This window comes from Nothoprocta perdicaria, unplaced genomic scaffold, assembly GCF_003342845.1.
Source record: "Nothoprocta perdicaria isolate Ctin4 unplaced genomic scaffold, notPer1 scaffold_416, whole genome shotgun sequence".
Lineage (NCBI taxonomy): Eukaryota > Metazoa > Chordata > Aves > Tinamiformes > Tinamidae > Nothoprocta > Nothoprocta perdicaria.
In genome coordinates, this window is record NW_020455662.1 from 152,136 (window position 1) to 179,729 (window position 27,594).

General features: G+C 36.6%; 1 protein-coding gene across 3 annotated transcripts in view; it reads right to left on the reverse strand.

Annotated features, from left to right (window-relative positions):
* Window positions 1–228: 228 nt before the first annotated feature.
* ARNTL2 (aryl hydrocarbon receptor nuclear translocator like 2) overlaps window positions 229–27,594 on the reverse strand; it is a 28,042-nt gene continuing 676 nt past the window's right edge. The window contains exons 1-17 of one of the 3 annotated variants that reach the window (XM_026045917.1): window positions 27,548–27,565; window positions 19,194–19,341; window positions 18,771–18,806; window positions 17,581–17,619; window positions 15,092–15,249; window positions 13,582–13,661; window positions 12,841–12,933; window positions 10,862–10,979; window positions 9,924–10,067; window positions 8,054–8,294; window positions 7,205–7,311; window positions 6,618–6,768; window positions 6,470–6,525; window positions 5,876–5,984; window positions 2,410–2,497; window positions 1,613–1,721; window positions 229–839 (exon numbers count right to left, since the gene is read on the reverse strand). In XM_026045917.1, the coding sequence (XP_025901702.1) occupies window positions 703–839; window positions 1,613–1,721; window positions 2,410–2,497; window positions 5,876–5,984; window positions 6,470–6,525; window positions 6,618–6,768; window positions 7,205–7,311; window positions 8,054–8,294; window positions 9,924–10,067; window positions 10,862–10,979; window positions 12,841–12,933; window positions 13,582–13,661; window positions 15,092–15,249; window positions 17,581–17,619; window positions 18,771–18,806; window positions 19,194–19,288 (1,761 nt within the window). In that variant the 5' untranslated portion in view covers window positions 19,289–19,341; window positions 27,548–27,565 and the 3' untranslated portion in view covers window positions 229–702. Of the gene's footprint in view, window positions 840–1,612; window positions 1,722–2,409; window positions 2,498–5,875; window positions 5,985–6,469; window positions 6,526–6,617; window positions 6,769–7,204; window positions 7,312–8,053; window positions 8,295–9,923; window positions 10,068–10,861; window positions 10,980–12,840; window positions 12,934–13,581; window positions 13,662–15,091; window positions 15,250–17,580; window positions 17,620–18,770; window positions 18,807–19,193; window positions 19,342–22,903; window positions 22,933–27,547; window positions 27,566–27,594 lie in introns of those variants that run through there. The other 2 variants (XM_026045915.1, XM_026045916.1) reach the window with 2 other exon arrangements.

The following is a 27,594-nucleotide window of genomic DNA, read 5'->3' on the forward strand; positions in this document are numbered from 1 at the left end:
CTATGATTTTTTTTTCCTGGCTTGTCTTATACCCTTATTATGTTTGCCCACTGTAGAACTCTTTTTTTTTCCAAAACCTTTTTTTTTTTCCAATTTTTAAGATATTCTCATTTAAATACTTGCTCCCAGACCTGTACACTCTATTTCACTTTTGACTACGAAAGCTGCCCTCCCCAAAAAGGGCAAGAAATCACTGCAATGTTTAGGAATTAAACACGTTATCTTACAACTGTAGGGTGCTCAAACCACCATCTCAATGAAATTTAATAGTTACAAATATTCTTAAACCAAGTACAGTACGTTCTACAGACATAACACGGATAGTCAATATTTCCATTAGAAACAAAAATTATTACAAGCTTTTAGAAGTATTATAACTAAGAAAATCAAATTCCTGTACATTGTACAGTGTCTTTTGGTTAAAGTTTCTTAGCAAAAATATAGTAATGTGTTTTAAGCATTCCAGTTACAGATGGTTCAATATTAAAATTTTAAGGTTCTTCATCACGAAAAAAATATTGTATTTTTCCATAAGTGTCGCAGAAATTCTCCCAGTGAACAAGGCTTAAGTATTTAAAAATATATAGATAGTATTAAATATGAATTAAGATGAAAAGTTAAAAAAATACAGTACAGTACTGAGGATGTGTGGTTGTTGTGCATTAAGAACTTTACATTCCCTCTTCTTTCAAGACAGCAACACTATAGAGCCCACTGGATATCACTTAGTTCAGCTGGATCCCCAAGTCCTCCATCGGCCTCCAGGTAATTCATGAGAGCAGTCATTGCAGTGTCGTCATTTTCACATATTGCATCAAAGTCCAGCTGAGAACTGCCACCTATAAAAGTATTAAAGCATTTATTTTTTTGCATTACAAGGCATGAAGAATATGCTAGCTTTCAAAACGTATTGACCGTGCGTGTGCAGGGGCGTTGGACTGGATCCTCTCTAGAGGTCCCTTCCAACCTTAAGGACTCTGTGATCCTATGATTTGTTCCTGGCTCTGCCCCAACCTGCTCGCTAGTAAAGCTCGTACCCACGCAGGGAAGCTCATGTCACTGAGGCAGAAAACTGCTTCCCACATCGTGTCACGTTAGTGGGAAAAGTCACCACGCGCCTACATTCCTGTCCGCGCGATGCCAGAGGAACTCCCGAAACCTCGGAAGCTGCTGCGGGGGGCTTCAGAAATCACTTCCATACTTGCAGCCCTTCACAAGGGCAAAGTAAAATACTCCAGCTTAAACACCAATGAAAAAAAAATGTTTCCTTGCTTATCATGGATAAATGATTTTTTCAAACCCTTGCTTGAGGATGAGCATCTGTACTTGTTCAATCAATATAAAAGGCTCACAGCTCAACTGGAAGACAGCTGCAGGTTTAAATAAATGAATAAACTTCTACTAATTGATCAATAAAAAAGGGAGATAGGACAGTTTAAGCTTGAACTACAGGCCTAATAACTGCTTTACTAGCACCGTCTTTCATGTTAAAAATAACACAATAAAAAGTTTAAACCTCTTAAAACCTGACAGTTTTGAGTGCATTGCTTTAAAATCATCTTACCCTATGGCCCTGCAAATACCTAAGAAAGAGAAATAAAATAAATCTTACTGAGGAGAGGTTCACTATTGGGAAATGAAATAGCACCCTGGGTTTGTTCTGGAGTCTCCAGAACTTCTGTTTCTGAAGGACATAATTGTATCATCTCTTTATTTGGCACCTGGAAGATCAAAAGTAAAACGGACAGAGTTAAGTCCTAGATTTTATTACAATTATTTTGTTACAGAAGCATTATAAGTCACTGTCAAACTGAAAAACAGAGCAAATAAAAATAAGCACTGAAAGGGAGACTACTGCATTTCAAAATCCATTTCTGAAAGGTCCACATAGCACTGGACTTCGTTTAAATACAGGGTGAACACTTACCCATCTGTCAAAGCTACTTCACACTAATGGCATCTGGTTTACTGAGGGTCTAATTCATTATCCAGCAAATAAATCCAGTGCAACAAAATGTACTGGCACACATTTTCCAAATCCAGTACCATAATCTACAAATTCTCAGTCACATCACCTATGTCAATGTCAATATATTCAACTGAATACATTCTAGCTTAAAGACAAAGCAAAAAAAAAAAAAAAAAAAAAAAAAAAAAAAAATCACACTTTCTACTCTACCATTGCTAGACTAGTGCTTTCAAAGCACAAAAGTTATTTTAAAACTACTTAAACTCGTGTTGTGCTGATAACATACAAAATAACAGAAATTCTGGTTTCATATTTCATGTAGTTTGATGCGCACAGAACCTGGGAAGTATGAGGCATACAGTACTGGACATGGAAAGTGCCTAGTTTTGAGCTATCTGGCAGTAATCTTTTAGATTTTGATATACAGCGCTAATACTCACATTGCTGCAGTTCACAGATAAAACTGGAGAAGGTGACTTCGTCAAGAGATGTGATGGACTTAAATTCCCAGATGGAGAAGAATGCAACCTAAAATTACATATATATATATATATATATATATATATATAAAAGGTTATATATTTATATGGTGGAATTACCAAATCACGCTGAACATAAAATAAAAAATAGTCCGTGTGTTGCAAAGGCCACCAACATTCTCCTAATCAATGAAAAAATACAAGTAAGTCAACCCAAGACAATGTTGTCTTCAATTCTCCTAAAGACTAAATTCTCCTGCTACAGATTTTGATAAAACAAAAGGAGAAGTGCTCAATAAAGACTGTGGGTCATAATTTGTTGAGCATACTCTGATTTTTCTTTTGAACCATCACATTGACAGACCAAAGAGGGGCAAGTTTCACAAGTGAGCACACTGATGCACATAGATACATCTCAAAAGAAGTAGAAAACAGACAACAAAATGTTTTTTTTTTTTTTCTTAAATAGCTGAGGTAAAACTAAAACTAAGTCCTCATGCTCCCCCTATTATTATTGTCACACCCATCTTTCTACATTTTCACTGGATTCTGACCAAAGCACTATAGATCACTTAACAGAGTTCTTTGAGCTCCTGCCAATTGTGTCTCACTGAACATGCTAGATATTAAAATAATAGTGAAAATGTAATATTTGTGCCCTTTGGATGGCTTGCTCCCATCTCCCCCTGCTCTTCCCAACTGTCCAAGACCAAGGCTCTAAAAGAAATGGGGCACTCTGGATGCTCTAAGAACTATCACTTGCTCAGATCCAAAACGTGGTAAGGAATTGGTGGAAACAAATATATTTCAAGTGAATAAAGAGTATATCTGAAATAAATCTACTTGTGCAGAATATTTATTAACTCTCTATATTCCCACATCCAATGCACAACCTGTTAAGCAGCTATGCTATCTCTAAAAACAAGGACTTTAGCTGGAATAAGGCTTTTAGGACTGCCTTACTGAAACCATCTTTCATCAGATGCTAAACCAATCAGATGTGTTTGTAAGCAGAGCCAGTCCTGAAATCTGTCTGAACTTGGCGGTGCTCTAAGCTCAGCTTGAAAGCCAAGTCTGTCTTGGACACATTACAAAGTGCAGGGAGTTGATTCAGGTAGTAAGTGCACCCCTTCTGTTGGGTGAATTTAGAGGTCACAAAGAGAGAAGGGGGAAAAGAAAAATAATAATAAAAAAAAAGGTGTTTGATGAAAAAGAGCTGCCATTATCTTGCTTAGACCCCTCCTTTGGTTAATTCTGATCTCCCCCATGTGCACGAGGTAGCACCTTGATTTAAATACAAGATATGAAGAAATGGCACAAAGTCTTACTCTGCAGCTGAGAAGAAATACAGCACTGCTTTCTGCAATGGCTTCTGCAAAGGGAAATATACCTGGGGCAACTTTGTGGAGCTGGCAAGTTAAACGTTCCTTCTTGCAAACTATCATGACAGTTCAGTCTATGAGGTGTGTAATAAGATGACTGTTTCCAAAAAAAGCAATACATAGTTGAATACTGGCTAGCAAATGAAGCAAGGTGTCAATATAAATGAGAAAAAACACTAAGTCTCATTCTTCCAGGGCCTGTTCAGCACTGCCTGCATTTTCCAAAATATCTGTCCTGGAAACTAGGATTCCACTGAATGCTCAGCTTGCACAGAATGGGGTCCTCTATGATTTTTATTTCTTCTAGCATCCCACTTCTTACCTGAGAGGCAAGTCAGGACTATCACTGTGACCAAATCTTTCTGAAGAGAGGCTCTGATAAGTCAGACAGACTGCTGCAAATGTCCTTTTGCCTTACATTGCTGCTCAATAAACTAACAGAGCTACTTATGCAATGAAATCCAGACATCTACAACATGAATCTCAGACAGAGATGTGCAGGCAGGCACCATCAAGAGCTTCCAGCTTATGACAAGAAGCCAAGAAGAAAAAACAAAAGGTAATGTTAACAGTATCAAAGTTAAGTGCCCCTCAAATAGGGGAAATTAGTTCAGTACCATCATCTCTGTTCAAAATTCCACAGTTCTGTCCATCATGATGGATTCTCATTTCCTAGGGTGAAAAGACACACTTTGGTCTCTCATGATCTTGAGACTTGACAAAGAGGAGAAATGGGTTGATTTAATATTTATGCAAAGCTCAAACTTTCCCTCTGTTCCTTATGAAGATGCTCTTCCTGGACCTGCTGTCTGTGTGGTACCATAAGGAGAAAGAGTATTTCTTGTTCTTCTTAATAACACCAAAAATTCAAGGGTGGAATTTCCAAGAACTTATGTCACGGCATATGAAGCTACTCCTGACACCTCTACAAGAATTTCCAGAACTGGTGCATTCCTTATGGGAAGATTTAATATTACTATGGTCTTTCAGGTGTGGTTGCACTGGAAAGGTTTCCACGGGACCTTGGCACACACTGCTATAGAGACATAAACAATTTCCTGGCATCTCTCCCGCCAAGTGGAAGTTGAAGAGCTAAGGCCTGAAGAAAGGTCTCACTAGCCAAAGCTGGCACTGAAATGATGTGCCCTGTTCTGATGAGGTGACAGCACCATTATGTTGTGCTTGACCTCAGCAAAAGAGGTTGGATCTTCTGATGATGTCTTTATACCTGAAAGCTGTGACTGAAAACAGACCTGCTCTGCACAGACGCACCCCAAAGACCTGGAATAAGATGGCTCAGGAGACTTTTAAAAACTCTTCTTAAGCAGCAGGAAACAAATGTAGAAGGACGAGGCAAGAATACCAAAATTATGTTTCTTCCTTTGGATTTACATGGCTATGCCAACACAGGTGTTTTGTTAGAAACCTACTAATTTATATAAAAACTAATTTACAGAATGGCTTATCTTTAACAGTTTAAATCTTTAATTGATTTAACTGTTTTGGAATGATGAAGTGGGGTTTCTTAATCTACAGCTGTGTATTGAGAAGAAATTGACCTCTCACTTTATTCCTTTTCTCACTTAATTTATTCTCACTTTCAAGACAATTTGGGAGGCTATGCAGTTTACCACCGGGCACTATTTCAAGGTAAGTTCTGCTTGGAGAACTAGAAGAATACAAACTCTGTTCCCAGACAACCAATTTTCCATTCCCTAATGGTTCTATCTATTCATTTCAACCTCTAAGTGAAGAAGCTGCATCAGAACAAGAGTTCTGAACTCATGGTCAAGTAGTTCTTTCATTAAGAAGGGAAATTACCTGCCCTGAAATGAAACCATTTATCAAAGGCAGTGATCTGTACAGCCCTGAAGCAGGCTCATGTTAGGCTGCTATAACCAATATCCTATAAATGCCCTTGCAAATCAAAAAATTTTATTAGATGCAGAATAATAAAACTGGAACTTGAACAATCCCCACGTAATCACTTATACTTCTTCTCCATCTTTATTTAAAAGTCTAATGTAAGGTTTTAAAATTGTTACCTTTGTAGCTCTAATACTTCATTTGCAATTTCAGTTCCTATACTTCCAGCACCAAGAACTGTTCCAGAGGACATTCCAGGTACACTTGGTAAAGACTGTTTTGTGGTATCTACAGTTTAAAAACAAAATAAAACCTTAAGTAGACAGCACTTCATAGCAAAATGAAAAAGTCAATAGCACATATAGATCAGATTATGCAGAGCAAATGAATGTTAAATATATATATATAATCAATATGTGTATCTCTATATTCTGTGTTTAAAATTCGTTAGTACAATTGCATAAACCTCATTTCCTCAGGAAAAAAAAAAAGCAGGCAAAATATGAAAAGACTCTGCAAAAGAGGCATAACAGCCCACCAATCAAAAACCTAATTATAGTAGAATCTGCTCAAGGGAAAAGAGATGCTGCAAGCCCTTCCAATGACACTTATGTGAACCAGAATGCTGGGAATAACCACAAATTGTCACTAGAATTGTCTTTGGAAGAGGTAAACTCTCTTACAAACAACCTGGAATAAAACGGTTCCTGGACTGGGTAAATCTAAAGTTGTAAAAATCGGCACCTATGATAACTGTAAGAAGTGACACTTGCCTTCCCCAGGCTGGGAGCCACTGAGGACCAGTTCTTCAGGTGACTCATTGTGACCTCTGAGATTGAAAGAAACAAACAAAAACTCAGCAACTTGAAACTGTAATTAAGACCTAAATTATCATGGAGATTCATTTTACAAATTACTTACAATATTACAGTGTTGTTTGACACAATGTACTCCARCTCTTTGGTCCATGGATTCACGAAACTAAACCACTGGCTCTTTAAAGTAACAAAAGTCCCATCTTTTGCTCTAAATTTGTAGGAATTTGTAGATACTTTTTCTTTATTCTGCAGTACTAGATAAGAAAGAAAAGTTGTAACCACAGGATTTAGGAGGGTAGAGTTAAGTCTAAAAAAAGTCTATACCATCAAAAGGAAAAAAAAAGATAGCTAGAAATAGAATCCAAAAACCAAAGACAGAAGCTCTACTGAAATCAAATTATGTTTTCAGAAATGTTGTTTTTAAACTAGAATTCATGTACTGAACTTCTGCAGTCTACAAACAGGGAGACTCCCGATTTGGTGAACCTTCACAACTGGAATCTTTAATTACACGATTAGGCACGTTTGCTCTCCAGGACTCCATCCTCATTCTTATGCCTCATTAATGCAGAAGCAGGAAGGGCCAATGACTCTTTACTATTCCCAGTCTCTGGCTTTTTGTTTTCTCCTGTTTTCACACAGCAGTTACATGTTGCCCTATGCGGCTTGTGAGGACAAATCATTTTGTACCTTCTTTATGTTTTTCAGCAAGGTGGTTGTGATCATCTTGATGGCAGTACTCGTAACAAGAAGTTCCTAGAAGCTCTTGGGGCAGATACCCTAAAATGGCTGTTGCACTGTGAGAAATAAAAACATGAACTACAGCAGATTCAGACGACTGCAAAGTTTGTTTTCTTCAGTATCAGGTAATGGAAAAAATAAGTATTTAAAAGAAACAGGTAATCAATCCTTTAAAACAATCGGTAACTGAATTTTACTTYGCTACTTTAAGGAAAAGTACTTTAAGGAATTTAAATTGCTACTTTTAAAAGAAAGAAAATTATTAAAAGCAATAAAAACCTGCCAGTGACCATAATTAAATTAAGAAATGGCAATACAATCCATATGGCAAACCAGAGTTTGTTTTAGAGAGGTTCAGAAAATATTAAACTTTGTTTTCAGCTCTAATGAAATGATTTGGTACCTCATTTAGATATACTGCATTTGTTCCAAATGGTAAGATTTTAAGAAGCAGTCATTTTTTGATCAAGTTTTAACTACCTGCATACAGATACATATCATACCCATGCAGCTCTAACATGAGATGTTTCTTTAATGAATAAACATATAGGTGCATCTTATGACTTTTAATTTTGGTAGCCTACCTTTTCCTATAGGAAAATACACCTATACCACACCACATTTTATGCACAAAAAAGAGCCCTGACTATCCAGAGTTTCAGCAGTAGCCACTAGTTGAATAGAGCACCTAGGAATTCTATCATACTTGAAAAACAGCATTTTTCTGTGATAGAAAATACTAGAAAAAACAGCTAGTGATATCATTTTCATTTCTCCATTGAAGAACAAAATGCTTACCGCTGATCCACATAAACAAATTTTCCATCCATGGCAAATCGTGTAACAAATTCTGTTGCTTTGACTTTTATCTCTCCACTCTTTTGTGGAACAACATAAGGGTGCAACCTCCCAATTGCAACAAGACAGTTAAAATTGCTACTGTCTTTTTCTACATCATTTTCTTCTTCCACTCCCACCTCCTTAGGAGACCAGTTCTTCATATATCCAGTGCAGTGAATGGTACAGTACTTTCTGTGATCTAATAAAGAAAATGAAATAAGCAATTATAGCTCAAAATTATTATTTTTATTACTTTAATCATAACCAGCATTTAGATTTTACGATCATCTACAACAAGATACAACTTCACAGGGCTATAATTAAATACTCTGCAAAACCGCTTAATTTTGTACTACTAAATTTTGGCTTACCTTGAGAGTGTACTTCTGCATAGCTATAGGTATGGCAGTTCAAACACATTTTCACAGAGGAACAAGTAAATCAACAGCCCAGTAACACACAGAGCACTTCACAGGGTTTCATACATATTATGAATTCAAACAAACCAGACAGGTCCTCTCCTTTTTGTCTTGTGAACACTTGATCATAACACATTTTTATTGCAGCTGCATCAGGAAACTTCTGGGAAGAAGCCCAAACCAATCAAGCTTGCTTTCTATTTATCTCAGGCCTCTGGATTTCTCAAATTACTGGAGACACATATATGAAAGAAGTCTCTAAATTACAACATACATTGTCCCTCACTGCCACAACTGGTAGATCCTTAGCTGTACACCATGCAAATACCCTCATATATACCAAAAAGTAGAGATGATGTACTGTGTCTTACAGTTATTATCTCTCAAAAAATTCTCAAATAATTCTCAKTATCCATATTTTGATCAAATTGCGTTTTCCCTCAGCTTAACTGCATCTACTCTTTCAATCAACTGCAAGTAACTCTAGAGTGACTTTGTCACAGTTTCTCAGATTGGCACGATGACTCTTCCATCAGCCTTCCCAGAACACATTTATAAAAGTCAAATTCTCATCTCACACCAAGTTGTTTGGTACATTGAGTGAGACAGAACTCCAGCAACTTATAATGACAGATCTATTTTAAAATTTACTCTTGAATGGTTTATATCAGTAATAATGTTACATTGAAAAAAAAAAAAGTAGTAGCAAGATTTTTCTAGGTGCATTTCAGCACTTTTACAAATGTCAGTATTAAGGTGTTAAATGAGAGCCAGCAATTAAGTTTTAACAAGGCAAATCAATCCACTAKAAGTTCAAAAAGATTTTACTGCTGTACAGGCACATCAAAATATGAACTAAATTAAAATTACTGAATTACTGAAATTATTGAATGACTAAATTACTGAAAAAGATAATAAAATTAATTAATCAAATCTAGTTTTCTATTTTAACTGAGAGAGGAAAATTCATTCTTGGCAAGTATACACAATGGAAAATGTAGTTTAGGAAAAAAGAAAAAAAATATTTGTTTCCCCGCTCCAAAACAGTACCTTGGGAAGACTTTATTCCTAGATYTATCTTCCAGACAAAAATTAATGTCATTCTTCTGATTTGCTCCAGTGCTTTCAAGAATTTCCCTGAGTTTTCTAGAAGTCACAGGAACAGACTACATGCTCCTAAACCCACCCACTGTATCTCAGGTTCCTTCCCTCACTTTCCCGGAGTGAATAAGGAAGAGAGAGTACAATTAGACTCTGTTTTTCAATACGCATCTCCAAGAAATATCTACACTTCGCAACTATTTTGTGAAGTCATTGATAACTGCAAGGACCACACTACTCATTCAGAGCTTAAATATACACAGTTTCATCACAAAAAGACCCCTACTGCCCCTACTATGATCAAATACCTTTCTTCTTTGGGTTGGACGAGCCTTCCTTTTCTTCTTTGACTGTGGTCTTACTACATTTTATCCGACAGAAGAARGAGCGTCGAGCACCAGAATTCAGTCGAGCTGGTCCAGCTTGAAAATCTGTGTGTACTTGCAAGCCAGCTTACAAAAGATCAGTAAAAGAAGTTAAAAAAAAAAAACCCAACACTTTGGCCTCATCTTCATTTCAGTTTCATTCTCCCTATTGCTTATTTGCCTAAATTCTGTACTTAACAATTAACTATGAAGTAAGTCTAATGGCTTAAATAGGGAAAGAAAATGTGCCCGTCATATAGATTCCAAAACTAAGAAGAACTACCAAATAATCTGAATGCCCTATTTGATATTTTAATAAATACGCTTTATAAACTTTCAACTTCTATTTGGTATAGAACACAGATGCAAAGATTTTTTTTTTCTTAAAAGAAAAAAAAAGCTATAAAATAGCAGTTATCTGCACAGTACATAATGCTTTCCTTAACATTAATAACTGTAAACAGAGTAGAATTTGGTTAAATTAGGATTGACACTTAGCATTTTCTGAGAAGAGAGTGATTCTTGATATTGAAGTATTTTATCCCATGTTCGACTACATCAGGTCTTTTGTATTGACAAGACCTATCAAATACAAGAAAAAAAAGTAGTATGTCTGGTAGGAAAAACATCAGACCACATCCTGGCAAATGCTTAACAATGCTAATTTCTATTATTCTTATTACCTAAACGAACTTCTTTACTAGGCTAGCTTCTAAACTGCAAGCACTCTAAGCAGCAGATAAGCAAATATGTTTAGTTCACACGAATCGTATCTCAAATCTTGAACAGACACACATACAAATACGTGAATATGCTCTCCATAATAACTGAACTTACTGATATTTCTTAAAAAAATCAGTACGCTCATAACTATGACTTACTTTTGCCATCTATGAGCTTTTCTCTTGGAGAGACATCTGAAGAGGAAAGTTGTTCCTTAACTTTGGCAACATCTTTTGGATGCAAGTAATCAAACAAACTTTGTCCAATTAAACTGGCCTATTTAAAATAAAAATAAAAAGAGGACTGAGAATCACATATTCTAGAATCAAGCACGATACATAGTAGACACCACGGAAACACAACTTTCTATGTTATTTTAAAATGAAATCTTTCAGATACCTTTATCTGCATTTGCCACTGTCTAACACTGCTTCCAGAAAAGCATGGTAGTAAAAATGGAATTGGTAACTTCTCTTTGAAAAAATACTGAATTTAGCTGGATAATAACGCCTAAAACACATTCCCCTACAGATCTTGTTTGGAGAAGAGACGTATCTACAGGTGCTGAATGATGCAGGCTCTCACTTAGCTGGGCAAAACGGCACCAGCGAGCCAGGAGCTCTTCAAAAGCTGCACAGGGGTCAGCTCATTTCAACACTCCTTAGCAGGGGATACTTATAGGATTGCTCTGTGTGGGATCCTCTCAACCTGCTGACCTGCAACTTCAACAGCCTCTGCTGAACCAGACAAAATAATCAGCCTGCTAAACTACTTCAGGCACCRTCACCTTCTTTAGAAACAGGAAGAAATTCCCTCAGAAGTCGGACGGTTGTTGTGTTTATTTTTAATACTGCTTACCTTCACCACAGCAGGCCAGAGCACTGAGCAGAAGGCAGTTGTGTTGGTAAATAGTCCAACATCCAAGCTACATCCAAGCTACAACTGATCTTGGACTCCCTGCCACTTGCTATGTCACCAGGAAATAAAGGGAGCACCTCTCCAACAGGCTAGAGTCGGAAACAGGCTAAGGGAAAAGCTTCTAAAAAGGMAGAACAACCAACCAGTCTTTTCCATTTGCCCAGTCTCCTAATTCTAATGCCACTCCAAAATGCCGAGTGGCACTGAGGAAGGCTAGCAGCAGCCTTGCCAAAATGTACAGGAATAACAATAGGATTTATAGCTAGAAATGATTCCCAGATAAGMTAATGAATCCTTGGCTTTAGTCAGTCATGGCCACTTCATCTAGTCCCTTTTGCCTCTTTGGCAGCAATTGCAACCATCTATCTTATGGGTCTCAATGCAGGCATGACTGACAGGAGAGACATCAAAAGATACATTTCATCCCTGAACAAGTTCCAAGGTTCTCAACAAAAAACTGCAAAAAACTGCATTATGGCTTTTGTCATATAAGAGGATTCAATCTACTTTTTTAATTAAAATAATTACAACATGCAGCCCATGATTTCTAACTTCTAAAAGTAGACAGACAAAATCATGCAACCATTTCAGTCCCTGTTTTTGAATTGGAAGTTGCAGGTACATAAACAGGTTATCAATTTGTATTAATTGTCCATGATGTGAAGTGTGCCCTACTGCAAGGTAAATTTTACTACCTCTTTTCTCAGGTTAAGCTAACTCACACTATCTCATTTCCTTTATGTTAAGGGTATATACAGGGATAGTTACTGTGGATCAGATGATATAGGGAGAAATCTGAGCACAGAGACACCATCAAGGTGAGCTTTAACTAACTTGCACTGCTGGAATACCAATTTTCCTGAATTTAAAGATTTTTTAAAAGGCGGGGAGGGATTAAAATCATCAGATAAAAGAAAATCTTTCAGGAGTAGAAACTAGGACAACTAGTCTCCTCAGACCAACACTTTCCTTAAGGATGATCAATTGCAATCTGGCACTACCACTCAGGTCAAGGATACTGACTGTACTTGCAAATGCTTCATTCTAGGAAGCAGAGCCTCACCCTTTAAATAAGGTTAAAGCAAAGGGATGCAAAGAAATGATCCACAAAGTTTCAAAGTTTTTTTTTTTTTTTTTAAATAAAATGCGGTAAGATTTTAGAAAGTTTAAAAGTTTCTCAGTAAAAGAAAATGCAAAATACAAACTCAATTATAGTCACCTGATCATAATTAAGTATTTTGCAAACTGATTCTGAAACAAACAGAATTCTTCCTCTGTTGCATCCAACCACAAACAGGAATCCATCTGCAGCCTGAAAATACAAAGACATTGTCTTTATTGATAAACAACTAAAATATTTTATGGATATTAATTATTGCAATGAAGTACACTTGTAAACCTCAATGTTTTTATTAAGTCATAAATCACACACAGAAAAAAAGCAATTAAAAAGACTGCAAGAACCAAATCAGACTGCACACAGGTAAGGTTTCCTAAACGCAGCTTTGGAGAACAGAAGACTAGCTGTAAAACAGCTTAACTCATTTTACAGATCTTGCCAAATTGTGTTATTGCAGCAGAYAAACAGAAAATAGTTGCAAATGTGGAAGCATAAAGGAGTGTGGGTGTGCCAGTGTGTAAAATCAGGAGAAAAGATTTTCTTGCAGATATTGTTTCTCCTTCTATTTCAAAATAGAAATTTTAAAAATAAAGCAAAGCATAGCAAATAACAGCAACTGTATTTACAGGTAATGAAGAGCATTGTCTATACTTGCAGGCAGAGTTCAATATCGGCATAAGAATATTTTATGTATTAATTAAGCAGTTTATATATACTGTTATTATCCTCAGGGATTAGTTTATTGTACTGATGCATTATCTTCCATACAWAAACTAAAAACTCCATTAGTGTTTGGCTTTAATAAGAACATCATTTGACTGAGAGTTTCCTTCTACTTACCCTAAGGATTAACTGTCTGAGCTCATCATCCTTTAAAAATGAAGGTTTATATCGGACTTCTGAATAGGAGCTAGTGGAACCTRGAAAACAGCTTATTTGTAGACACATATACAATGTCAAAAGCTACAATTTGCAGGGTTATACTTGGTTCATATTTTAGAAGGGGTTTCTTTTAAGCCACTGGTTGCAAAGAAAAAAACACAAAAACAAACAAACACTAGTAGTTAGTAACTTAAAAAATGCTGATCCTGCCCTTTATTTAGCACAAATCAAAACTTCTGTTCAGATACCTTTACTGCATTGCTAGAGAAATGGTGTTATGAGAACTGGATTATGTAGAAACATTTTTAATAGGCTTGTTTCAAAATCCTTAACATTTGCTGAATCTCAATTCTTACGCTCTCAGTTGCCTTCCGGGCACGAACAAGGCTTCATTAGAACTACCTACCCAGTGATACAAAAACATCAGAATTATTCTATGTGGCTCAAGTACATAACTGCTGTGCTGTTGACCCGCTGTGTTTATTATTCTGGCTCCCAAGGCCAATAGCCTAGAAGCATTCTCACACATTGCAAGTATTTTGGTAACTATATATGACATTTTGTTTTTTAATGTCCCCTTTGACTGCCTCACAGGCTGAAAGAAAAGGTTGAAAAAATACTGTTTTCAAAGCCAACTTTTTCTTTAGTTTTACATGAATGGATTTCGTTTCAGGAAATTGCACTGCACAATAATTAACTAGTTCACCTGTCMCTTAAGTAGGTTCTCTATGCTCATTACCAGCACAATTATTTAGATTAGTTTTCTTAGGGAAGCACAGACACTGTTTCCCATCGTTGTGGAGGCATTTTTTCTGATCTCATGCTTGATGAAACTTGTTAGAAGTACTCGATATTTCTTAAATAACTTAGTCTTCAACTTAAAGTCTTCCCAGATTTTTTAATAATGTTTTCCACATCTTGTTTTGTAATGCCGTATATTTCATATCATATGAATATGAAATGAATATGAATATGAATATGAAATTCCAATGCAGGGATAATGACTTGATGCAATCACAACTGTGGAAATAATGACCAGGAGTACAGAGAYAATTTGCTTCTCTACTAGCAGTAACAGCTAGTGGTTTGGGCAGGCCACTACAGGTACCAGATCGCACACCGACTTCTGCACACCCTTAGCAGGCAGAAAGTATCAGGCACCAAAGGGTTATGTAATACATAGCATAAAGAAAAGACATAACAAGAAATGAAATTCTGGAAGAGAGAAATATGTAAATTTAAATGAAGAAGAGCTAAGTTATACRAAGTTAAATATACGAAAATTATACAAAATCACATACTGCTGCTAACTAAAAAGAAATACAAATGTATCTAGAAATGATTATGCAAGAGCATATACTCAGAATTGAGCTCAGTGAGTAGGTATATAAAGTTATTTATCGTTAAATATATAGTATAATTCTTTTTAGAAAATGGATGACCTTCCGTCTCACCTTTTATAACCCACCTTTTAAAGATTTTAAGTGTTGCACAGCCATCCGTAACACTGTAAGCTTGTCTAGCTTCCGTGCCATGGGGTTGCACTGAGGTATCATAGCTGACAATTCTTCTATCAGATTATTCATTTTGTCTCTTCTTCGTTTCTCTGTCTGACTGTGTGCCTCTCTAACAAGAAAAAAATATTTCAAGAAAGCAGCAGAACACAACCTCCCCCTCCACCAACACATCTATTTGATGTGAGGTGCGGAACATACTGCAAGAAATACCACTGTGTTGAAACAGTTTTTCTTAAGCTTCATGTACTTGACAATTCAACTGGTTTAACTTAAACATAACAGCAGTAATGATATACTATTGAGAGAGAAAGCTGTCAAGCAGCAACTTGATTATGAAGGCTTTTACAGAGTGGTGAAATCCTCCTTGTGACCCTTGAGGTTCAACTGAACCTCTGGCATGCAGCAAGCTGTGCAGGTATTACCTCACATCATTAGTAAGCTCTGGGAGACATTTCTGCTTCTTGTTATCTAGTTATCTTACAAGTCACTCGTATGTGACAAGTATTTATTCACAGCACAGCATAAGCAAATAGCACATTTACATATGCTTATTAGCAATGAAAACTGAACGAAAAGCAGCTCTGTTTCAGCTGTTTTCACTCATGAGTAAGCTTCCCTTTCAGTCACAAGACAAGCTGGCAGAAAGGGTTTCAGGCTCTGCGCATACTTTACGCCTCAAGCTTTACCTCTTTGGAAGCTCCTGTCCAAGAACTCAAACACAAAAGAGGGCTTCTCTTAAGAGGGTTCTCATCAGAAAAATGCACAGGTAGTGCATATGACAATGCACATCACAGACCTCTACGATTCTTTCAAGTATGTTAGATTTGCTAGCTGATCTCCCTCCCTCTAACGTCCTCCAGGAGTCAAAAAGAAGTTTAATTCATTCATTTCCTCCTTAATCAGAAGGCAAACTGACCACTCAGTTAAAATGAAGATCATTTTTCTTCCAGACTGAGAAGACACACAATGGTAGTCAACCAAACTGAGAGGAAAATGTTTTGGGTAATTTATCTCTGAAATGCTTTCTCTTAGAGATATTGTAACAGAAATTTTTAAAGGTAATTAACTAAAACTGGCCTGATGAGAAAGAATTAAGTACAATTTTGAAGATAGTCTTCTGTTATTTACATTAATTTTCTAAGATGCACAAAAAAAGAAATTCCCCTGGTCATTCACCTGAACAATTTGCTCTTCTCTCTCTTCTAAAGCTTTATGAAAAAGTTATTTTCATCTATTGATTCTCAGCTTTACAGACTGACCTTTCTCTTTGTGTCAAGCAGCAACAATAAGACAGACATAAATATTTGTGGAAGATTTATRGAATCTTTCACATCTGGAAGAATCAATAAGAAATTAGTGAATCTTGAAAAGGTGGATACAGAAATTCCAGTGATGAATGGATGATTCAATAAGCCTTCTGTGATATTGCCCAGTTAGAGAGAAGGGAAGAAAGTAATTTCCTCCAAAGAAACACACTGGAAGGAGATATCTGTTGAGGAAACTTTCAAAATGTCTTCCATTTTTTCAATTAAGAAACTAAAATTTGAGAGAGAAATCAACAATACAACACAGATGTTATCAAAGCACTATACAAAACAGAATCTCGCATAGTGACTGGGATACTCATTAAAGATGAATGAATGTTAGATTTAAGTAAAAAAGTCTGTAAATATATATTTTGGAATTAATTTTGTCATTAATTTCTTCTGTCTAACAAACGTCAACAAYTTTTCATCATCATCAGTTACCATACTGTAAAAATACTGCTTTTTGCAGCCCGGGGGCTTGTAGGTTTCTGCTATCACATCTTTGCTAGCATGCAGGAAAGATAACAAGAATTTTATTCTGAAACAACGCCAGCTTAAATGACTTGTCTATATTTTAAAATAACTGCTTGGATGAATCACTTGCATTCAGTCACACTGTTTCAATAAATTTTAATTTGCATTGAGGTAGGATGTGAATCCACAGCACAGAAGCAATCCCTAAACAATATTCCCATTTGTATTCTCCTATATATATTCCCATTTGTTCAAGAATTTTTGACATGCTTTAACTGGATCCACTTTCACGTAGACTACCCTCAAATAACTCCACATGGAGASAAACCAAAGGAAACAATCTCCAAACTCATAGGGTCCCTCGACATTCACCAGCTCTCTTTGCACACAGCTTGAACGACTGCATTTAATTCTTATCTTGAAAATTTTAAGCCTCAGGTTTCTGTTAATGTCTGAGGTATTTTGCAACAAAGTGTTCTTTAAAGTATAGAATTTCAAAAAAAGGCATTAACTATTAATAGACGAACAGGGAAAAGTAACGAAATGATGTCAAAAATGTTAAATATTTGACAGTTCTGATAAACGTAACCCACCAACTCATTTGCTTAGTGTCAATCCTAGTACTTACAAGCAAAATGTACTTTTTTGTAAATTAGTACCTGAAATCTTTTATTTTAACATGCTCATCATCTTCACTCCTAGAGAAAACAAGATATAGAATTTTAACTTGTGTATTTAATACTAGACACATCTTTCCTCCATGAATTCAAGATGACACAGGAAATTCTACAAAGCAGCTGTCTCTTCAACAATATCAAAACTGCACAAATTCCTCACATGAGAATTATCTAGCAAGTGATGTATAACACAACAAGAGAGCAAAACGTAACTTTGAATGTTCACATAAYTGTGGTATTATTTCATAACTATGCACCTATAAATACTGTACAGAAAACAAAATTACTGCAGCATTAAAACTAGTCAAAGCCTTGATTTGTTTCTAATTTTGCAAGTTATCCTCTACCGTGTGATTATTTCCAAACTCTCATGCTCAAAGATAAGAGCTGTACTMAGCTTACATTGGGCTGAAAACAGCACCCTACAATTGCTCATGGGTGCAAAAAAATGAGTATTTTCCCTTCCCACACAGTAATGCCTGAGTCTATTTAATAAAATTGTAAATGAAAGAAAATCAATGGCCTGTGTCATGAAAAATATTTCACAGCAGAAAAATACACCTGATGATTCAAATGAGGGCAATGATTTTTATTTTCTCCAAAGTCATTGTATTCTTCACCGACAGCTTTTAAAAARTGTCATAAAGCAGCCTAATCACTATGTTGCAAAGTCAGTATAAACATTTTTGGACTGGGGGAGGGAATTCAGAGCAGTTTCCATATCAACGATGGCTATCTCTTGCTTTAGAATGAAGGCAAACAAATACATTATATTTTAATATATTTGCAGTAGTACTTCAGCTTTTTGCATTTACCAGTGGAGCCCTCTCAGGCTGTACTCTAAGCTCCAGTGCAGAGCAGACTCAGTAGCCTGAGGATTGCCCCAGAAGAGGCAATGTTGTTTCAGATTTTTCACTTTTCCATCACGAGCATCACAGCAAAGTCCACAAAGAAATAAACAATTTTATTTCCAGAGAAAGATGTTATTAGCATCCAATTAGTCATGCACCAAATGCCCACTACAAGGGAATATTGGACAGCTATTATCAGCTTTTGCAAATTTGTGTCTTTATACTAGCATTCCTTAATGCCAGTATAATCTAGCCAAACAGAAAGKGAACGTGATGCTCATAACAATGAAAATAGCAATGGCTTCATTTATAAAAATGTACCTTTTCTGAGGATCACCATCAACTTCAACTGAGTCCCTGCAGGAAAAGGTCATGAAGTAAGCAGAATGTACTTGAAGTATAGAAAGATGATTTGATATATTCAATGAAAAATGTTGCAGAAAAATGTTGCAGGAAAACAAAAACTACTGTAGATCGCTGAAAATTCCAGAAATACAAGATACACTTGCAATTAAGCTGGATAATTTTATCAACATCCATAGWATGGATGCATTCTATAGAGTAGGGACTATACAGAAGAATGCATTACAGAGGACTGCTTTCATAGTCATGAACACAAATTGTATTTAATAGTTATAGCATCTATAGCATTTCAAAAAAAAAGATTGGAAAACTACCATGTCATTGAAATAACAGACATGCCTCAGCTTTACACTGAGGCCCAAATAGAATGAATTCACTTACTGGTTTTCAGAGTCACTTCCTTTGCGTTTCCTTGGAATCTCGGCCACAAAAGCATTGAACGAAGCCGTGGCAGCAGGATTAGTTGTTGCATCCATGAGGCTAGGGACTCCAGAAGGAACGCATGCATTCCCATCTACCAAGCAATTTTCTGCGAAAGAAGAAAAAAAAGAGTTATAAATCAATAAGAAAACTTATAATATCATGCATTTATTTTGATTTTCTTTTGGGAAAAAAAAAATCCAGTTGGTGCATTTAGGCCTCTGGCATAGAAATCATAAAGCTGCACTGCTACAGTGCAGTATAAAAGGAGCATAGTGCTTTCCTCAGTCATCAAATGGTCTCAAGCTAAAAAGCACACCATTAAAATATAACATACATTATATATACACACCATATARCATATTACCTTTCCTTCTCCTCACACAGCCTCAGCAGACTACACATATATTCTCCAATATCTCAAACACTCTGCTGCAAAATCGTAACAAGATGTAGTATAACCTAGCAAGTTGAAATACTGACTCAAATTTCAACTTAAAAATAGAGAGAGAGCCATAAAGGCTTTTTAAACAAGTTGGACATTAAAAAAAATGCAGGCTTGTTGTAACCGTTTCTGAAATAACATCTACAATCACATGCAATTCCTCTTAACGTAGTACTAGGAACTTGCCARGCTCTATCTCAGATTTCCCTTTAAAATTCTCCCCTCAATCACAATGGCTTTAATTCTGTGAGGGGACAGAAGGGCAGTCACMAGTCAAAAATACCCTGTCAATCGACTGGAAAAGGAAAGGAGGCTCAGGGAGGCCARCCACTACTGCCCCTTTCCCCTCTTACAGTCTTTATTTTACAAATGATCTGGCAGCAATTGCCACCCACCCTACCTCAACCTAGAGCAGTTACAAAGCATCATCCAGGGATGTTTGCCTGCATTTGAACTAGATTTAATTACATTTCAGTAGCTAATCATATATGCCTCTTGTGTTATGGAGGAAAGTATCCTACATAATATATCTAAAGACAATAAAAAATTAGTTCCACGAAGGAACAGACAAGAGTTTAACAAAGATGACTTAATGCACTTGAGCATCTCCTGCTTTTAATAGGAGGCAAAACTCTAGTTGGGCACKTCCAAAATCCAGGGGAAAGGAAAATTGGATGTTTTTTCTGAGCGTTATCATCTGAGATATCASTTAATCACAGGTAAAAACATGTGAAGAGTAGTACACTGTATATATTTTTGTTTTCCTCTTAGGTATAAGCACATTTTACATCAGAAATTTTACCTCCTAAAATGTCTTTTGTTTTTGTTAGAACAGTACTCTGGAGAGTTTAAAAAAAAGTCTAATACTTTAACAATAGCTTGCCTAGTCTTCTACTAATCCACTCTACCAAGTCAGATTGTACACAATGTTGTCCCCTTTTGCATTTTAAAAACCTTTCACTACAAAATCACATAAAAGGTAAAAAAATGTAGGCGGAAAGGTAAGGAATCACTAGGCAGTTGACAAATTACATAAAGTCTTTAGGCACATGCAACAGAAGGAATATTTGGCCATCCATATATACACATCATATTCATATAAGGGATATTAAAAAGATATTAAAAGGATATACACCACAAATAGAAGGGCAGACATTGTATGTTGAAAATACTGAAATATTTTTGGATTAACCATTTCAAAACAGTCTGATTTTATATTTCTCCTATATTTCCTTGAACTTACAAAAAGAAAAAAAAAAAAATAGGGCACCCCCCACCAAACAAATCCAAAGGCATTCTGTTGGTGAAGAGTAGTTTTAATTCACACTTACATAAACAGCAGCCTGCAATTACTAGATTAAGCCACTGAAGCATAATTGTACTTTATAAATATTTAGGAAAGAGCCCTGGCTAAACAGAAACCTAAATCAAAGACAGGAATGCTCCCAGCACAAGAGATCCTTTCATCCTGTAATAAAGCGGGACAGGACAGACCCACTGACCTAAATACTCCTGTGCATGCAGATGGCCAGKCTGCTTTCTAAACCACTTCCCTTTTAAGAAGCAAAATTAAATTAACTGATGTATCCTTTACAGCTTTTCCAAATTATTCTTCACATGATCAAACCAACAATCATTTTTAAAGATTCAATCAAGATGCAGTGTTAAGTGTATGTATCTCCACCTCCTTCTAACATTCTTTCCACTTTTTATTAATTCAGAAAAACAAACTTTTGTRTTCATTAATAACTTGTAAACTAAACATTTTTGTTGGTATGCTGAATTCTTAAATAGCATCAAGATGACAAATTAAATGCTATGTTATCTAAGTAAAAAGTCAGTAAACTATTTATAGCTAGCTCATCTTAGATAAGAAGATACAGAGTTGGTATTGATTCCTGCCATGTAGAGCTTACAGGATTGACATATTTCATCAAAATAAACAGCAAAACTAAACCAAACATGTAAAAAAGGGACACAAATGTAAGGTGTCAGGGCTAACACACTAAGTAGAAAAGTACTTATTCAGAATTTAAGAGACAATTTTTCCTTAACAACCACACTCACTGAATAAGAAGCATACAGGAATTTCCAAGGCTAAGCCAGTTTTAAGAGGTCAATAAAATCCTTTCAATTAATCTCKTAGAGCTTTCCATAATAGCTCTTTTTCTGATGCTAGGTGATTCCAAGGTGCTAACTGTTTCTTTGAAGAGTATGTTAGTCTCCCATACTCTATGATGAAAGATTTCATTACCTCTCTGGTTATACCACTTTGAAGGCAATGGCTAAAGGATTTGAGGATCTTCTGGGTAAGAAACATAATGATCTACAGTGTAACCCACTAAGWGTGTCTGTGTGTGGGGGGCACATTTATGTGAGGAAAACACTAGATTCTCATCTTTATTTGGGCATCTGACYAAATTCTTTATATTTGTATTTTTTGTGAACATTTTTCTTCACTAGRAAAATGTCTAGAACATTTTCTATCACTAAAATTAAAAGCAACTACCACCTAAAACATATGAAGTACAACTAAACATTTCCCACTTCATAGCATGCTTGGTGATTAATAGCACTGAGAAAGACTGTGCCTTATTGCAAGTTTATTTTTTCAGGAAGATTTAAATAATTAAACTATTTTCAGTAGTTTAAAACTTGGCTAATTTAGCTACAGAGATCTTATTTCAGCRCTGCAAATGCCATTATTTAAATCATGCTGGTTAGCAAGTCAAATAAAACTACAAAYGAAAAATCACACTGTTTTTATTAKTAGTAGTATTCAAAGTTTTGCTGCTGTATGGGCATACTGATGACTCAGTTTTAATGGTAAATGAGTAATTCCTGGAATACAAATACCTATTTGTGATCTAGGCTCAGTTCTCAGCATTAAGCATCTCTGCCTATCTAAATTAAGTACTAAAAATATTTTTCAAGTATAACATGCACATCAAGAGAGATGAAGGCAATGTTGAAAAAGGAATTCACTGTAATCCTTCTTCCTCATCAAAAGGAGAACATATTACATAGTTACAAATACAGCATATGAAAACCAGTTCTTCTCAGTAAAACCAGTTCTTCTCAGTAAAACCAGTTCTTCTCAGTAAATGCGTTATAAATAAAACTCTAGTGTTTTATATTTTATAATCAAACAAAACATAGTATTTTTGGAATAGTTATCAGTTCATACACTTGTAATTGTATCAACATACAAGACTATTTTACTAACCTGCAACTTTTCTCATGTTTTTCTAGAAAAGAAGGTGAGAGCTGAGGCAGAGGGCCACCAAGGAAATAATCAGCTTCAGAGGAGCTGCATGAAACAAACAGTCGAGGGTGGGATAGGAAGTAAGGACAGATGAAACCAATTGCACCCCTGAGTTCTGACAATACTCTCTGTAAATCCCATCGCTCTCTTCATAAATAAGCCTCAAGGAACTTGGTTTCCACATTCTTCTAATGTGCCTCCTACCACTTCTGCTACTGACGACAACAGCTCAAAACACATGCCATATTTCTGAGCTGTTAACAGCATTATCTGTTTTGAAATTCTCAGTTTCTAAACAAAACATTCCATTAGAAAAGGCTTACGGTGAAACCAGACGCTAAAAGCAAGAGTCAACTGAGCAAACTGGGATGTCCGCATCGGGACGAGTCCTTCGAGACTTCCTTTATTCCCAACAGAGGAGAGAAGACACTTYTAGGATGATTCATCTCAAGCTGAAACAGATTCCTACAGTTGGTTAGATGAAACACAACATTTCTAGGGTGATTCATCTCAACTTAAAATAGATTCCTACAGTTGATTAGATGAAATGCAGTCCAAGAGTGCTGACTTCTCATCACTAATTACACAAAGACCTAACTAGCTCAGATGTTTATACATCCTGTAGACAACCAAAGTTAGGCAAGATTAATGACACCAAGGGATGACTTAAAGCTACTGTGCAATTGGTAAAATATGAGACAGTGCTTGGTGGGTTACATGCAACAAGATSAAGTCCAGGACAATCTTTCAAACCTACAGCCTTCCATTGGCACTACCATTTCACAACCTTGCTTCTGGCTAGGCACAAGGTTACTCCTTGCAGTCTTTCTTCCTCAAGTGTTACCACAGGATTAAAACATTTATACTGATTTTTTTTGTCAAAAGGAAATCAAGCGAGAGAAAAATAAGTACTCCAAATGTCAGAAAAAAAACAAGCCATGCAAATATCAAAAAGTCAATGACAAGACCTATAAATCAGCCCCCATTCAGYCAGTTTAAAAGGAATGCCTAAACCCATCTATCAGGATATTACGATGAAATACACTTGAAATCTATGTTACAGTGTAAAGAGATTTTTAAAAGTCGGGGGCATTCTTTCTATTTTTGGGACAGATGTGCACACAAGACATTTCATGCTTACAGAATTACTTTCCATGTCACATGTCTGCAACTATTTATGTTATCAACACGGTAATGCTGGCACAACCTTATTAAGAATGGAAAGGCATCTTCATCCCTGTTCACACCTGGCAGAAGGCGAGGGGAAAAAGTAACTGCTTTGCATGGAAATTCCTAAGATTATGGATGTATTCTTCCACACATTTGAAAAGACTTCTATGAGAAGTTTTGAATTACCAGAGTATTAAAATATTTACTTTTTCATGTTGAATTTAATGTTCCTCTGGCACGTATTAAGCACCAGCAAGAAATTCCCATCATCACCAGCAAAAAAAACCATCATCATCAACAACAGAGACAGAATTGTTTTAGAAGAGAATGTTTCCCTTTTTATTCCTCACCAGATGAATAGCTTATTGAAATATAGATTTTCTCACACAAGCTACTAGGCTATGTCATTGGTAAATACTAAACACTATTAGTAAACATTAGTAAACACTGTGGCACATCAAGAACAAGTGTGTTGACAAAAGTAGATGCTACAGAAGCCCTCACTTCTGTGTAGTTCAAGGGGCTTCTGTTAAACCACATCTAGTCTGCTCCAGTGGACCTCAAATCCCTACAGAAGACATATTCTAAAGCTGCCCAAGAACCAAGCCTAGGCTCAGGCCCTTACATCTGGAGCTGGGTGTACATGTAATCTGTGCCYGGAGTTATGTATGTCACCTTCCTACACTAAAATTCTGGTACAGTTTATTTTGGAAGCAACCTGGTTCATTCACACCAAAACCACCCCACAAACCCAAGCACTGCCCAGTATGTGGAGAGGACTGAGGATTTACTCAAACCATCCTACCGCTCTGAACCGCAGTGCTCGTTTTGGGTAGTGCTCCAACTACTTGCTCAAGTTCAGGATCTCAGTCTGAAGTCCTCATGGGAGCAGTCACACAGAGGAGCAGATAGACACACAAATCTGGACAGATTGGCAACCAAGATTTTCTACACTGAGGTATTATTCAAGCTGTTTGATTGGATTCTTAAGGATTGCAGCACTTACTATGTTCAAAATGATTTCTTTTTTTGGCATGTCTTTGATTACCTAAGCAATCATAAATACACCTACCTACACACACACACCAGCTGCTGAGCCACAGCAATTTCAAATAATTGTGTCATATAAACTGTTTTATTTTAGTAAGGAGCTATTTTTCTACAATTTTAATTAATTTCTACATATTTTAATAAATTCTTATGCAGATGTCCTTTAAAGGATAGGAAAGCTATAAACATTTGTGGAAAGTGTAGATACAGGTGTCAATGCTGTGACGTACACAATTTTACAGGTACTGCACATCTGGGCACACATTAAAAAAAAGACAACTAGCACAAGAGTTAAATGTATTCCATGTATTTCTTCAGGGCTTTTAAAGAAGCCATAAAAAGCACCTTCTGACTATGTAGAGTGCATCTAGCATTCTGATCATACCTCACACTACAGTTTCATTTAAAGTTGGAACTACCATTTTCCCAAGAGTCAAGTTTTGAAAACAGCAGATGTGTACTTGTGTGAAACAAATGTTCTTCCACACTGTTTAAGCTTCTATTGAACAGGAGAAAGATGCTGAGAATTTGGTAATGAATTCACCTTACACTCAATGCTATTCAGAAAACAATCTATTTAGAGGTCTGCGTTAGAAACACAACACTGGATTTGTTTTTAATTCCAAGTAAAAGTGATATAGTCTGAATTACAAAAATGAATTTAAGTGAAACATTAATATAAGCAACTGAATATTCTCTGCATCTCTTTTTGCTTAGTTATTTTAACCATCCTCTAACAAGAAAGTGATCAAGAATCATAATTTACCAATGAAATAATACATGTACTTAATAAATCTCAAACATCCAATGTTTKGCCAAACCTATTAAGTGTATTAAAAAGTATGACTGTAACCAGCTAATGAAGAGATACTACACAAGCCCTTGAAAGATTACTTGGCTTCTCTAGTCACTWCCAGGTTCAACTCAGGACACTGATAGAAATCTAGAGTCTCATATATCTTAGTTCATTACTGAGAAAAATACCTTGCCAGTAATATTGTGCTCAAGAAACTGAGGCCAGCAGTTCTCTCGCACACTTGAGATCCAAATTATTATGTGTGTGGAGAAAGCAAAACAAAACCAAAACAAAACTTTTCCAAACCKGCAGCAGAATTTTACGAGCCCAGGAGTCCGAGAAGGAAATTTTCAATGTTGATAATGATTCACTTCTCACAGTCACCCAAGACATGATTTTCTTCTTACAGTGAATTTAACTCTTRGCTGATATGAATTCTCCAGCTCATAGTACAGTCTTCCTAACATTCAATGCTAACAAAAAGACGTTGCTCAAACGAAAAACTACTAAGCTGACCTGAACCTATTCCAATCTTTAAGTCCTTTACACAAATCAAGATACTTATAYCTTTTAAAACATAAAATGATTAATAGAAAGAGACTGGTTCTTCAAAATCTCTTAGAAAAATAGGGATAAGCACAAAAAACAGAAGAAATCACAGCAGGGATGTGGGAAGAGTTCATCCACAGCGTACCATAAAATCTATGGTCTACGGCTTTGCAAAACTATTTTTACATAGAAAGTCCACATATTTTTCCTTCATTTAGATTACTTCCTTTCCTTATGATGCATGAAGGACAGAGAAACAATAAAATCTCATTCCCGACAGCAAAAAAACTACCAAAAAAAAAAAAATTAGATCATTTGCTACAAAGTTATACAAGTATTTAATGAAGCRTCAACTAATCTTTATAAATTAAAAGCACAGAAAGAGACAGAAGAAACTACCTCAGGCTGGCCTGAACCTCAAATACGCTAGWAAAGTACAAATCCCCCAAGTTCACATGAGAAAAACACCAACAACAAACCCCGAAGAACCCGTGCTCATTAAACAGAGCCGCAGCGACGACTCGTGAGCAGCGCGCTCACTTCTGCAGCTCAAAACGCCTTGCAAAACATCCTTTATTTTTCCATCCTCGGCTCAGCACCGTGAAAGGAGGAAGCAACACGCTCATCCCCGCAGCAGGAGGGGCACAAGCAGCCGCGGCCCGGCTAAAACCACGGCCCGGTTTTAGTGCCAGACACTTGGGACGGGCAACGAGGAATGCCGCGCGGCTGTCACTTGCACACACGCACGCACTGACACGCACAAGCCAAGCTCGCGACGCTTAAAATGCTCAATTACACCTGCCCGCAGGGAAAAGGAATATATAGAGACATATATATGTGGAATACATAAAGCAGATTTTTTTAAAAAAGAGAAAACTCGCGGGTTCCCACTCAGCCCCACGGGGGAAACTGCTCGATGCTCCGGGCCGCAGCRCGGGCACCAAGGGCGCCCGCAGCGACCCCCACGGACGAGCCACGCGCGCCCCTCTCCGCCCGCCCCAACGGCTCCTAACGGCTTCCAACGGGCGCTCCCGCCGCACCTGGCGCCGCGCGCCGCTCCTCCTCGGCGCCGGCCGGCCCTGCCGCG